Genomic DNA, 15,355 nt, shown 5'->3' with positions numbered 1-15,355 from the left:
AATGAACAGGAGGCGTCCAAGCCATTGACGCATGCATTGGGTCATGCATGTGAAGGCGCCACATGCAATGACGCATGCATGTGAAGACGTCACATGCATTGGCGCATGCATGCAGCCATGTGTGTGTGCGCCAAAAAGTATTGGCGCATGCATGTAGTCATGTGTGTACGTCCAAAGCAATGATGCATGCATGTGCACTCATTTATAAATACACAATATTTCTCCCATAATTTTTCACATGATTTTTCACCCTCCTCCCATTTTTCTTCCATTTTTCTTCAATCTCCTTCAATTTTCTTTAAAATGTCTGTATATTCATATATTCACAAGAGAAATGCTGATTTAATATTTTCAGTAGTGCAACCTCCGATGAAGATCCAACTTTGGAATGTAGATACGTTCGAACATCTTAACAGGATCTTGAACCGTTTGTTAGATGAAGACATTGCAGATGGTGAAAGGATCAGAAGAATTCAATGGCTTGATACGACATTCAACCAAAATGGAGAAGTTCGTTTCTGGGTGGATATTAAAACTGACAGAGACGTTCACAGGATGATGTATACTCCTTACAAAAAAAATTGATGGTTGTAATCACATAGTTATGTTGTTGTAATCGCATAGTTATGTTGTTTATGTGTTGTATTTGTTAATGATGGTATTTTATTTGTTGTAGTTTGTTGTGTTGTTATTTATGTGTTGCTTATGTGTTGTATGTGTTGTATTTGTTTATGATGGTATTTCCTCACAAAGTTATCATATGCAATGAATGTTGTTTTTAATGTAAAGCAAAAGAGCTACAATTAAAATTATCTTGTTGTGCTTGTTCCAACATTGGGATAGTTAGTACGATTATGACCAGGTTGGCGACATGAACTACATAATCTAATCATTTTGTTCGCCGTATCCATTTCGGTTCGAATACGGGTGTTGTTTGGACGATCCTTTTTCTTTCTTCGCATTATTTCATTGTGCCAGAGAATGTCCCCTTGATATGCAGGCCAGTAATCCTCTTTTGCTACCACTGAATAGCTAATTTTGTAAACACTGTAAAGGCTTATGACTTTGTAAACGTCAAATAGTAAGTTGGATGGATCCCCGTCGAACCTTCGAACATGCCGCTATAACATGGGAGCAATCTCCCCTTCAACCAGGGCAAAGGCGATTAGAAAAATATTGTTGTTGTCATCTTGTGTCATTGGCATAGTAGCGTTCCTTTATATTTCTCGTACAATCATGTACCATCAATTTGTATAATAAGTTTACAGAAAGCAAAACCTTTGATGCATGGTTGATACGCCCAGAAGAGTCGGTGGAATATTCCATTACCAATAGCACAAGTCCCATCTGGGGTATACGCCGACAACATTTCCAAATTGACAATAGTCCCTGGAGCATAATGTTTAAGAGCCACCACGTATTTTAGAGTTGTTTGTACGACTCCTCCCAATTGCCAAACACTCTTTCAACTGCCTTAGTCCTAGATATTCATACCTTCTTGTATGATGGAGTATAGTTGTATTATGTTACAATATACGAGATTATTGTACTCATTATAACGACGGATTATCGCTAATGACAGACAAAATTTCATCGTATATTAACTAAGAGTTGAGTTTGCGATGGTCTTGCATTGGGTTTATGATTAAGCATGTGTGAACTGAACCTATAGAACCTATCTTCCAAGAATCACTCATCTTGCGGTAAGATGCTGACAACCGGAACAGACAGAGCTCAACTCGATAATAAATCTTATACCTCATTGGATTAGTTCGATCAATCCTATAATCAGTTGATAATTCCATGTGATACTTTTTAATGGCTCTGACACAGTCTTCTTTTGTGCGAAATTTGTCTCCTTCTTTCAATGATCCTTGAATTTGCACATAAGGATTGTAAAATATATCTAACGAAGGTTCATTTGTACCCAAATTCAAGCTTGTCATGTGTTGAGGTGGACAATATACATGACTAGATGGTAATGATTCTTCTTCTTCTTCATCATTCACCAATTATGATGTTGCAGCAGTTTGGATAGCAAAAACATCAATTATCAGGTTCACTATTGTGGAGATGCACCAGAGTGACCGTGTAAAACTGCAGTTTGACATGCAACAACAAATTCCAGAACCTCCGACGTGTTTGGCAGATTGGCATCAATAAAGAGTCGATGGTCAATGAGATTATTCCGATTTGAGAGACTTCACAAAAGAGATGCGTCGTTATTGGAGGAATCGACGATAACACATCTTAAACGAACCAGTCATACATGGTGCTAGACCAACTCAACATTATATGGCATGATTTAGGTCAGTTACAACGTTACAGTTTGTGTTTAAGCCAAGGTATTTGATTGATCCACACCAACGAGCTTCGTCATCAAACGCCCAACAACAAATCCCCGTCCAAGAACAATGTTAACCCACCCAAACCCAACGACCAACCTCGCACCATCATCCTACCATATACACCCAACCACTAAACACCCAATCTAGCAACCAATTCATGCCACACACCCAAACTCAAAATCAGAAATCAAACCCTAACCACCAACAACCATACGCAACCAGCACAACAGTCTATAGCACGAATGATTCATACGATTCAGCGTCATGCCATCGTAGTCCCCCATCAATGAACACCCAAACATCTCATCGCCACAACACCCAACCATTGTTTGACTTTAGTACACCACAAGAACCATTGCTTCATTTTCAAAATGATTTAATGTCCCAATTCAGGCAACCATACCGTCCACAATACACCAAACTACGATAACATATGCACCAAACTCAATTACGGAAGCGCCGTTTTGGCGACAACCCTCAAGCTATTGGGGAGAAATGATGACAAATCTATCAAATACCGTTGGACCTTCCACCAGACTTTCACACCAGCCACCATTGCATCATGTCAGCACTCAAAGACCCCAAACACCTCAGAGAAATCGTGGGAGACCTCGAAGACAGGCTAACGCGCCTGGATGTGGAACAAATGAGTGTTTCAATCGGGCGGGTCATTGATTTTCTTGTCAATTGTTATGTATTTTACCTTTATATTATAATATTAGTTTTCAATTAAATATTTAATTTAATTATTTATAAATATAAAATTAAAAAAAAGCATGTAGTGCATGTGTCACATGCAATAACACATACACTGATGTAGTGTAAGCATGCGTCAATGCATGTGGCTTCAAGGCATGCATGCGCCCAATGATACTTATGCTCATTTGAAAATTTATAAGGCATGTATGCGCCCTACCAAGTGGTGTTTGTGTTCATTGAAAATTAAATGCGTCAGTTCAACTGCAGCATACGTATTTCAATATTAATTTTAAAAAATGAATAACTTTAGAATTTAAATTAAAAAATATGATTATTTTAAATAAAAAAACTTTTTTTCTCTTTCTAATCAAAATAAATATTACAGGTATTTTCTTTAAAATAATATAAGAATTAAGACAAAAAAATATTCTCCATGGAAATATTATTTTAGTGCTCATTCCCAAAATCCTCACCCAAAGCAATGTTAGTTAGTGATAGTTTCCGGTTAACTTGAAGATTTTTTAGCTCAATTCTACCCCTATCATGGGCGCTTCAGAGTCTACTTTCCCCACCGTACAGGTAAATTTCTTTCTTTCACTCTCTCGATTCCAAATTTACTTTCCTAATCGTTTCCTTATTCACCCAATTCTCTCAATTCATTGCGACTCTAGACGCCGGATGACCAAATCACCACCGTAACAGCACCGTTGGAAGCCTCTGATCCCATTTTAGAGCGCCTTAAATCCCTCAAAATTGTATGTCTTCTTTTCCTATTTTGATTTTTTTAGAATATTTGTTGTTGATTAAACTTGTTCCGAACTGCGAATTTGATGATTCCGGTAATTGTTTTACTGTAGACGCCGCCGGTGTTGACGTCGCCTCCAACGGAGGGTACTTTAACTGATATTTTAGTGAGGCGGCCTTCGTCGTCCCTGGGTACGGGTAATGAATTATCTAGATTCATAGTAGATTCCAATACAATGCTTATTGTTGTACAGGTTTAAGGCCATAAAATTAGTATAAATAAACCCTTCTAAATGCTTCCATTGTACATGAACTGTTTTATTCTTGTGTATTTTCAAGTACTGCTTCATTTGATTCTAATGACTTGTGTTTATGATCTTTATTTTCAATGTTGTTTGCTGTGTGCTGTTACATTTGTCAAGTCTTCTAGCCCTCGAGAGTTGATCGTCTTAATCATTGCCAGTGTTTTCTTGTTGCGGATGGGTTAATATCCTTTGCCCTGTATATACTTCCAGTTAAACTATTCTTAAATTCCTCATTCTAAAATGAGGATGTGACTACGATATGCTCAAGCCATATTTACTTAACAATGGGATATTTGTTTAGCTGGTTAGTTTCCCAAAGAAAAATGAAAATACAGGGATCTATTTTCTCCTAGTTTATATATTTATTATTTGTCACATCAACACGCGCTAGATAATCTAGCTTCCGTTGTAAGTGTTTAAGGAATCTCTCGGTTTCCTATTAAATCTTTTAGCCTGCATTCCGCTATCATAGCTCACAGATGAGAGTTGGCTGTCTGAGTATGCCATGCCATGCACTCATGCTAGATTCCATTGTTGATGATTACTGGAATGGCATATTGGCATATCCTTAACTATATGTGCCTCTCCTATATAATTCTGCTGTTTTTAGAAATACTTTGGTGTTGTAAGCTTCAGGTTTTTTAATCACATTTATATCTTCATCCTTTTTGTGATTTATCATGTTTATTCTGCTTATTTTTTTTGTATCCTATCAGCTGCATATAATACCAAAAATTTTATTTGGGATAATACTTAGTTGCTTGCTTTTCGTGGTTCAAACAGCTACAGTGAATCCCAAGGTTTTACTTGAGCTCTTCTCAATGTACCGTGATTGGCAGGAAGAAAGGGTCCAAGAGATAAGCAAAAACCAGGTCTGTTTAATACAAGAATAGTTCAATGAATTCAACAAATATTGGACTCACATCTTATAATACACCCACTCTCTCTACACCTTCTGTTCCCAAACTCAAACTTACAAGTCGGTTTTGTGGGGTTCAGTAATGCTGAACCCAAATTTTAAGAAGTTGTTTGAATTTAGGATCAGTTGGGCTGCCTGATATCACCTGCACCCACCTTGCTTTGGGTTGATTTACGCTCAAACCCAAAATATAATACTATGTTTCCCATACATGTTTTTTAAAACAAAATGAAAACATGAAAACATTTTTATAACTAACATCACAAACATGAAATTAATAAAATCCCTCAAACCTAACAGCCCTTTAGCATTCATTTGCAATTTCTGAAGACAATCAGGGTTGAATTAATTCACCATCAATTGACTAGAAATACTCTCAATTGTCTCATTGCATATTTTTTTGGATAGGCAAGTGTTATATTGGTTGTTTTTTCTTTACCGGGGTTTGGACCTCAGTCTTTTAACTCCTTTGTTCCTTAGTTCAAACTAGTAAAGCTACCAAGAGTTTGAGTTAGTTATACGATGAACACACTTGGTTTTTACTTGTAGGCTGACTCGTAGTGTAACAAACTTAGGGTCTGTTTACTTTTGTAAAAACATTTCCATATAGTTGCTTGCTCAATATTTCTAATAAAAAGTGGCCTGAATAGTTAGATTTTGCAAAATAATCAATCTGGAAAAAGTGTATTTTTTAATGTAAAACAAAAATCATATCCTGTGACGATTGACACCCTTCAATAATTTTTCTTATTGTATTGATGTTGCTTTACTAAGTGAGTGATATTGTTTTCGTTGGTGTTTAGATGATTTTGCCTCTTAGGCTTTGTTTGGGAGTTTGGAGGGGAGGGGGAGGAAAGGGAAGGCTTCCGAAAATGAATTTTTAAAAAAATATAGGAAAATATTTGACAATTTTTTTGAAAGAATGATTTTGCATAGAATGATAAAAGAGTGTTTATCATTACTATATTTTTTATTTTTAGAATACTATAACAACATAAAATATATTTGGAAAATTTATGCAAGCCCTCCCCAAATTAGGGGATTTTTGGTGTTATGAATAAAAACAAACCCTCTAAAACCCTCCCAATCAAAATCCTTCAATTCTTTCCACTCAATCCTTCCCTTTTTTCAAAGTCCTCCCCAACCTTCCCCTCCAAACTCCCAAACAGACCCTTAAAGGAAAATGGACTTGTGTTCCCTCTCTGATTTGCAAATGCTATGACTTGCAGGAGGAGATAGAAAACAAAATAGAAGTTGCTGATGCTTTGGCAATCAAACTTCTTCAGCGATATAATCACTCAACGTCCACAATGAAGACTGCTTCACAGCATCTCTCGGGAGGTATAATCAGACACACTTCTTAGTTCTTACAATATATGGAATGCTGGGATTCAATTTTCAATTTTATAGTAACCCTGTAATTTGCATGATCTGCTAAATTGAAAAGAGAAATCCCCTCTTTCATTGCTTTGCAAGGTTCACCAAATCATATATATATAATGCTGGTTTATTTTCATGCCTATCACAATGTTTACTCAGCATCAGTATGGCTGAAGAAATAATTAGTTAGGGATGTGGAACTGTCACTATGCTATGTCTGCTGGTCTTATATGATTGCCTGTTAACATGGGTTAACTTTATGTTCGGAACATGCATATGCAGTTCATTCATTGCAGGTAGAGATTGGAAGGCTCAAAGGAAGGTTGACCGAAGTTATCAGTAACTGTGATGCTTTGTGCAAGAGGATTACCGCAGAGGGCCCAGAACCCCTTCGGTCATCTATGAAACCTTTTGCAATTGCTAAGGCTGATCAAGAAATTTGCTCAAGTTCAACTAACTTGCAAACCTTAACAAAAACAAGGCCACCTTCTGCAGAATAGTAGTTGGACTAACAGGTTTGATTATTGCTCATATTTTCAGAAGGTTCTTGCATTTTAGTGGAGCTTGAGAGCTTGAAGAGCTTTTGCATCACAGTCACGTGATTGAGTAATTTTGTATGGACCATGCCTTGGATGGAGGGAACAAAGCTTTTCATTAATTGAGATCTAACTCATGGCAACCTTAGAGCAATAGGGCCATGTTACATTGCCTCTATATTAGGGAGCTTTGGATCCCATCACCGACACTCAAAGTTTGGGCTTGCTAATTGGATGCCAAAAATTGAAAGTAGGTCACAATAAGTGATCAGATGTGAAGCTATTTTTCATTTTATTTAGTCATTTTTTAAGTTTGTGATTTTGGGATGACCCCACTATAGTTTAAGGCATCTCAGTTAGAGAGTGAATAAGGCCAATTACATTATAAAATGTGCACATAACCATGTAATTGTTCAACATTTTGCTTTTGTCCTCAACAGTGCTATTTTAACATTCAAATATTGTTTTTGTTTGTTCTAAATTGTTCACAAATTAAATATGTACGCAAGTGTTGATAAAATCTTTTATCAATTAATATAAAGATGGGTGCCCCAAGATAGATCTGATCTAAAGGTAGATCTCATTGGTTTACATTTACATGTTAATGTGCGGGGCGGTTAAAATTGAGAATTTGATAGTTGGAGCATTCTCCTTTCTCTCTAATGCCGCAGTGTAACATGTCTTAAGCTCTACTCATTCCAGTGCCATGTTCATAGATCTAAACACACCCAATGATAATAATTGCCTCAAATGTGACAAGATTCAAGCCAAAAATGTGTAATAGTTACATAAACCGGAAAAGTAGCTTATACATTTTGAATAACATTAGTTGGTGAGAAATGTAGAACTCAACAGTGAGAATCGATGTAGACTTGTTGATATTTATCAAATCATTGGCTTACAGAGAAAAATAAATCTGACAATAAACAAGGACAAAATACAAAATAAATAACAACTCCAAACCCGTATTATATAAAACAGCTCGTAGATTTAACTAAACGAAACTAAACTCCTTGACTATGAAATAACGAATCTCTGAAAATAACAGCAACAATATTATATGACTTGAGAAATAAGCAAAAATCGATTACAAAAATGATGGAAACAACATCAAGGTTGCTGTTGAGCATCAATGTAACCAGCATCCACAAGCACTTTCTCCTTCTTAGCCATTTCAACATCATTATCAACCATCATTCTAACAAGCTCTTCGAAACTAACCTTAGGTTTCCATCCAAGAACTTTCTTAGATTTTGTAGCATCACCTTTAAGATTATCAACTTCAGTAGGACGAAAATACCTCTTATCAATAACAACATGATCCTTCCAATTCAAACCAACATAACCAAAAGCAACTTGCAAAAACTCTTCAACCGTATGCGAATCTTCCGTCGCAACAACATAATCATCAGGCTTCTCTTGTTGCAGCATCAACCACATCGCTTCCACATAATCGCCAGCAAATCCCCAATCTCTCGAAGCTTGAAGGTTTCCAAGAAAAAGCTTACTCTGAAGCCCGATCTTGATCCTACCAACAGCGCGAGTAATCTTCCTCGTCACGAAATTCTCTCCTCGTCGTGGAGATTCATGATTGAAGAGAATTCCGTTACAAGCGTAGATTCCATACGCTTCACGGTAGTTAACAGTGTACCAATGCGCAGCGACTTTAGACGCGGCGTAAGGCGACCGAGGATGAAACGGAGTTGTTTCCGATTGCGGCGGTGGAGTTGATCCGAACATTTCAGAAGATCCAGCTTGATAATACCGAATGTGAGATCTACCAGATGCGTCGATGTGAGATCGGACGGCTTCAAGTAAACGGAGAGCACCGGTGGCAACAACGTCGGCGGTGTAATCAGGGATCTCGAAAGAAACAGCAACATGAGATTGAGCGGCGAGATTGTAAACTTCGTCGGGGAGGATTATATCGAGCCAGCGACGGAGAGAAGAAGCGTCAGAGAGATCAGCGTAGTGAAGTTTCATACGAGCTTTGTGAGCGTTGTGTGGATCTACATAAATGTGGTCGATTCGTTGAGTGTTGAAATTGGAAGAACGACGGATTAAGCCGTGAACTTCGTAGCCTTTGTTGAGGAGAAATTCCGTTAGGTATGATCCGTCTTGGCCGGTGATTCCGGTAATCAGTGCTACTTTGGGAGGTGGAGTTGCGTCGCCGTTAGTTGACGCCGTTGGGATTGTGGATCCTGAATCGGCCATAGTTGGAGAAAAGAGAAAGTGTGATGATTTAATAATGGAGAGAGATTGAAGAAGTGAGATCTCGCTAAGTCTTTATTTATGGAGAAGAAATGTAAAGGACGCGGTTTCGCGTTCTGGGATTCACGATTTCGCACTGTAAAATTATTTCATTCTCTGACTCTCTTATTCAAAAGATCTTAAACTTGTTTTTTAATTGAAAATTATATTCAAATTATTTTTTAGTTATAGCTTAATGCTATATTATCAAATATATTAAAGTATCAATATATTTCCCTTTTTAAACAAAACAATTTGTATTTGAGATCGAAGATCTTGACGGTGTAAAATAGGTGTAAAATAGTTTAATAGTAAGGATAATACTAGAGCACAAAGATAAGAATTAAAGAAAGTAGTTTTATGTTGGAAATTGTGTATTTATTTTAATAAAAGTATAAAATTAATTTTATAATTGAAATTTTCAATACAAATTTTCTACAAGGTGGTGTCTTATTTGTGTTCCTAAGGCACAAGTTAGCATTACCCTAAGGATAATGCTAACTTGTGCCCTTGGGGCACATGTTAAGATATCAATATAGAAATAAATTCTTGGAAATTGTGTATTGAATTTATTAGAAATTTATAATTAATAATTTTATTTATTTTTTCAATACAAATTTTCTATTTATGGATTTCTTAACATGTGTCCTTGGGGCACAAGTTAGCATTACCCTAAATAGTTTTACACTTTCATCCGATGAAAATTTATCAATCAGTCATATCATACAAGTAATTTACGAATATTATGGTGACTTAATAGAATACCTTACAAATATTATGGTGACTTAGTAAAATACATGGTGATGATTGGTTGACAACGTAAAATATTTTTTTTTTTATTTTACTTAATAATATTTGTTGTAGATATATTTATGTGATAATGGATATATTCCTTAATATATGTATATCTTATTTTGATATGGTATTTACATGTTTGTTAAAAGTTAGTTTTAAATTAATTTATTTTTAAAATGATTTATGTTTGAACATAAAAATAAATTAAATTATAAGTTTATGTGTAATATTATGTTAATATTTAAAAGAATTATATTTAAATTTAAATTATAATATATTCTATAAACAAAATTATGCTCAAAAATTTGCATTTCATCAATCATGGTAGGTGGTCATCCTAGATGATTAAGTGCCTGATTAAGTGCCTGATTAAGTGCCTCACAGACATTTTTAGGAATAAAAATAGAAGATAAAGATTCTATAAAAGAATAATAAGGAATATAAATAGAAGATAAAGATTCTACGAAAGAATAATAAGGAGATGCGACTATAACTTAAGAAGTTATAAATAGGAGGGGGGTTTCGAGTTGATCGAGTATCTTTCTTATGAGCAATGGACAAATCAAAAAAATTGTCAGGCAGGATTGTAGTAGGGTAAACTGCTGGAGTAGGACATGATTCACTTGGTCTTTCAGTGCCTTCCAATTCACTGTTAGGAACATGTGGGCATCGCTGGTATGTAATGAGGGGTCTTTGAGATGGTGTGGGGTGAATGATTATTTGGAGTATAACATATAGTTGAAGTTGATTCCTGCAAACGAGAAAAACGAGGACCAAAGTAGGGAATGGGAAAAACTCCTTAAATGATATTGTATTCATCTAAGGAGGGTAGAAAATATGTTTTTTCTTCGAAGAATGTTACTTCTGCTGAAACATGATAACGATTGTGAACTAGAGAGTAATGGTTCCATGTCTTGAAAAAACTAAAAACTTTGTCATGTGAGTCATGTCAATTAGGAAAATAATGGTTTCATGTCTTGACAAAGTTTTTATTTTTTCAAGACATGGAACCATTATTTTTATTTTGGACAAGTGAGGATGTCATAATCGTTCATGAATAAGTTTTTGTGAGGCAACAACACTGCAAATCCAAGAAGAATCAGACTTGAGATAGTAAAGACCATGAGATTCATGTCTTACGCCAATCATCTAACCCATACCATGTTCATGTATAACAAACGAGTCAGCATCAAAGGTTATTGAACAATTGTGAGAACGAGTAAGTTGGCTGAGAGAAATCAAATTGAAACGACTACCAGGTATAAACAAGATAGAGTTTAAAACGATGAAAGTAGTGGGTGACACGTGAGCGATACCCTTTGCTCCAACTTTGGAGCCATCAGCTAGAGTAATAAAATGAGGAATTTTGGGAAGAGAGATAGTAGAAAATAAAGAGACATTACCAACAATGTGAATGGAGGTACCTGAATCAATTAACCATGGAATGTGATCAATACCAGATTGAGAAATACAACTAGTAGAGTTATGAGAAACTATGGCAGATGAACTTATATATTCCTTGGTAGCTTTTAGTTGAAGGTATTCTTGATAGTCAGCTTCTGAAAACTTCATACTTGATGTCTCAGCCTTAAAAACATTCACAGATTTTCCAGGAAATCTGTATATATAGTAGAAAGTGTCTTAAGTGTGAGGCATTCTCTTGCAATAAGAACATTGAGATCGGCATGCTCTTATGCATCGTCCTCCTCGACTTTCACGTCCTCCTCATCCCCCTCGATTGTAAACTAATGCACAAGTTTGCATCATACCTACCGAATTTACTTTTATTTTTGACGAGGGGACTCGAAGGTGTCGAGTTATTAAATTTTCTAATGAAGGAATTTCTTGATCACGAACATGATCAAAATCTAGATGCATTCCTAGTATAACCAACACCATATACAAATTATCAATTTTCCCTTCATATCTCCAGTTGTATCAGCTTCCAACGATACTTTTAACCCCTCGACTGTCGATTGAGCTTTTAAAACATAAGCAACCATGTCATGATCAATTTGTCTTGAAGTGGTCAAATTATGTGCAACATCAAACAATTGTTGAATTTCATTAGAAAAGACACTTTGAACCTTTTTCCAAAAAGAGTGACAAGTTTTAAAGGCTCTAAAGTTTGTCAAGATGGCTAGCTCCACAGATTGTTGTAGAATAGAACAAATTTGATAATCAAGCTTTTTCCATTGGTCACGTTTTTTCTTACTAAAACATTAAAATGTTGACTTCCTTGTTATTAGTCAAGGAGAGCCTAAAATGACTGGTTAATGTGTTTGTGATTGGTATATGGGGGATGAGGTTATCGACTTCGTTCTTGGGATCCCTGAGTCGTACAAGTATGTTGCTCTCACCCAATAGTCTATTTTCTCATGCTACTCACCCTGTCGTCTCCTTCCATTGTTGGCTTCAAGATCTATATATATGCCTTACCCTTCCTCTTACGATTAATAGGCTTTTATGGTCATAATAAATGTAATTGCCTATTAATCATTTGTAACTAACTTTAATAAGTATTTGTAACTGTTTATGACCATTAGTGAAATGTAACCGATTTGTTAATCGTTTTGTAACGGTTTCTGACCTTTGATTGTTCCAGAAACGTTACAACGATTATGACTTGGCTTATTCCTTCAGAGCTCGGTCGATTGAGTATGGGATAAGTATAGAACTCGCTGTTCGGGATCGTAATAATTCTTGACCTCATAAAATCTACAATATACATACCGGTCATATCCAAGTTATAATAAAATTCGGGATGTACAATAACATTTCGTAACCTTCATATGACCCTTAGTCTGCCCCTTAATTGTTAAGGAACCCGGTCGTCCGACATCAGGGGTCGGCCTGTGTGTTCCGGTCTGAGGCTTCTACGTGACCATCTCGACCAACATTGAAAAATAGATACCTCGGTCGGACAGATAATTTCCGGGGTGTACATAATTCCCCCGGACATGAATCCTGAAAAGGGGATATGTTCGGATAAAAGAAGCCTAAAACATTATTCTCCATTTAAGATGAGATATAACTCAACCTACTCTTACTTGCATGCACTTTCTAAACCGACACAATGACGTGAACGGACGTGGAAAATCTTTTATCATGGAAGCATATCTTTTTTCCAGATGTTCTCTCTCTCCTTCCCGTAATATGTTTGGATCCTATTAAGGTCCTTAGATTTATAACAATGATATATTTTGTCTTGCTAAGGAAAAGGGTAAGCCCCAAAAGTATCTTGGGAAAATATACGACTTTAATGATGTCGGAAAACACTACGTGTTTAATAAAGAAACCGGAGATCCCTAGTAGATTCTTGACCTAGTATCGTCGTAGGACTCGGTAAGTTCCAGCCATGGAGAAATCTGAGAGCCCTTATGGGATCTCGACTTATTGAAGCTCTGTTTTAACCATTCCAATGTTCGGTCTTTGCTCTTAGATTTGTAATACCTCATGTAGATTTTGAGTATTATGGTAATCCGGGCTCTTTTACCGGCTTCCTTCACAGTACTCTGATTTAAATAAGATCCGGTTGGTCGCAGACCATTGAAGTCGGGTTCATACACCCTGGTCGGGATATATGTAGGATCATAATAATTCTTAATAGATCAGTGGTTTGTTCTAATCGTACCGCTGTGACTACATTAGGCGCATGTATCATCACCCGTCCTTGAAGGTCCTAAGCATGTTATCTTGATCTGGCCAGAAGTATGTTGATTTGGTATCTTTAAAAGGATTATTAACTTATTTGACGTTCAGATCCCCATGGGGGTTAATGTTAAATGGATGTCAGAGGCTTTTATTCTGCATGACCTGATGTTCAGAGCCCCATGGGGGTTGATGTTAAATGGAGGTCAGAGACTTTTATTTTTCATAACCCGACGTTCAGAGCCTCATGGGTGTTGACGCTAAATGGAGGTCATAGGCTTTTATTTTGCAAAACCCGACGTTCAGAGCCCTAAGGGGGTTGACGTTAAATGGAGGTCAGAGACTTTTATTTGCATGAACCTACTTTCAGAGCCCCATGGGGTTAACGTTAAATGGAGGTCATAGAGATTTATTTTGCATGACTCAGCCGCAGCCGATTATGCCAGAGATTTCAAGTTGCTTGGACTTCAGTTAGGCCAAAGGTTTTATTAAACGTTATCCGGTCGCAGTTGATCATGCCAGAGGCTCCAAGTTGCATGTACTTCAATTGGGCCAGAGGTTTTATTAAATGTTACCCGACCGCAATTGATTATGCCAGAGGCTTCAAGTTGCTTGGACTTTAGTTAGGCTAGAGATTTTATTAAACATTACCCGACCGTAGCCGATTATGCCAGAGGCTTCAAGTTACCTGGACTTCAATTAGTCCACAGGGTCTATAGGGATTGTTGTAAAGAAACATAGAAGATCAAGTAAGCGACAAAATCCAAATAAAAGGAGGTGTTAGCTTTCCAGAAAAGTGTTACCAATTTGTGTGGAATCGAGCACTCTAACATATGAAGATCAATATGAAGTGGCCCTGAGTAGTAGGGCAGATAATGCTTCGTCGGTACCACTCTGTCGGCCTTTTTCTTATAAGCATTTTGCACGTCTGAAAAGGGACAATAATACCAATCTGGAATTGAATAGCCGAAGGCCAAAGCCAATGGGCTAGATGGCAAAGGAGAAAATTTGATTTTTCCGAAATGAAGGGCGAAAAGATACTCGTCTTTCGCGTAACCAGGGATTTTAAGTTTTGGAAGCTTGTCGGTTACCTTCTCCTTTAATTCGACAGCGGCCTGAGAAATGGTCCGACGAAGATTATCAGGTCGATACACAACTCGGAAATAGTTCTGGAAAGCTTGAATTTGTTTGGCGTAGAGAGTCTTACACTTGGTCGATTTTGCCTGCAAATAGACAAGAGCATGAGTTAGTTCAGATAATTTGGCCTCAGGAGCACCAACGTAAGCAGCAAGATATGATTGCCACCAATCATCAAATTCCTTGGTGCAAAAGAAGGTTGGTTGAAATGGTATGGAATGGAGCCTTGGTCGGTTTTCCCAAAGGGCCTCAATATCTTCTTGGATCATACTCCAGGGTTGATCACAAAGGATGTTTGTGAGTATGTCGAGAGAAGAATACGGGGACTTGGGGACAAACTGACAAAGTCCAAATTGTCTGGCTACCAAGTTGGGTTGGTAAGAAACTAGGCCAGGGTTAACGCCGGATGTTACAACCGACAGAAACTGGGGGACCAGAAAACGTCTCCAAATAACAAAGGTTCCATTTTTATGCTCATCTTCAGTCGAAGGAAAAGCCCTAGTGAGCCATTCAGGACCTTCAGTCCGACTACTGAAAGGAGCCATAGAAGGGTGAAAGTCGGTGTGAGTCAACATGATGGTAAACAAGAGG

General features: G+C 37.0%; 2 protein-coding genes across 3 annotated transcripts; one reads left to right on the top strand and one right to left on the bottom strand.

The window, feature by feature from the left end:
- The first annotated feature begins 3,451 nt into the window (after window positions 1-3,451).
- LOC127120160 (uncharacterized) lies at window positions 3,452-7,390 on the top strand. Of its 2 annotated transcripts, none has more exons than XM_051050562.1 (6): window positions 3,452-3,626; window positions 3,719-3,802; window positions 3,905-3,989; window positions 4,880-4,968; window positions 6,245-6,356; window positions 6,678-7,390. In XM_051050562.1, the coding sequence occupies exons 1-6, from the start codon at window positions 3,591-3,593 to the stop codon at window positions 6,893-6,895; spliced, it is 624 nt and encodes a 207-aa protein (XP_050906519.1). In that variant the 5' UTR covers window positions 3,452-3,590; the 3' UTR covers window positions 6,896-7,390. The 2 variants fall into 2 exon arrangements, with proteins under 2 accessions (XP_050906519.1, XP_050906520.1); XM_051050563.1 differs by having other exon boundaries at window positions 3,472-3,626; window positions 3,905-3,983.
- A 396-nt stretch (window positions 7,391-7,786) lies between these two features.
- On the bottom strand, window positions 7,787-9,348 carry LOC127120159 (GDP-mannose 4,6 dehydratase 1). The gene has a single exon (XM_051050561.1). The coding sequence runs from the start codon at window positions 9,143-9,145 to the stop codon at window positions 8,042-8,044; it is 1,104 nt and encodes a 367-aa protein (XP_050906518.1). The 5' UTR covers window positions 9,146-9,348; the 3' UTR covers window positions 7,787-8,041.
- Window positions 9,349-15,355: the final 6,007 nt, after the last annotated feature.

This window comes from Lathyrus oleraceus, chromosome 2 (genome assembly GCF_024323335.1).
Source record: "Lathyrus oleraceus cultivar Zhongwan6 chromosome 2, CAAS_Psat_ZW6_1.0, whole genome shotgun sequence".
NCBI classification, from domain to species: domain Eukaryota; kingdom Viridiplantae; phylum Streptophyta; class Magnoliopsida; order Fabales; family Fabaceae; genus Lathyrus; species Lathyrus oleraceus.
Note: the sequence above shows the minus strand (reverse complement) of the source record. Positions and strands in the feature narration are given on the sequence as shown.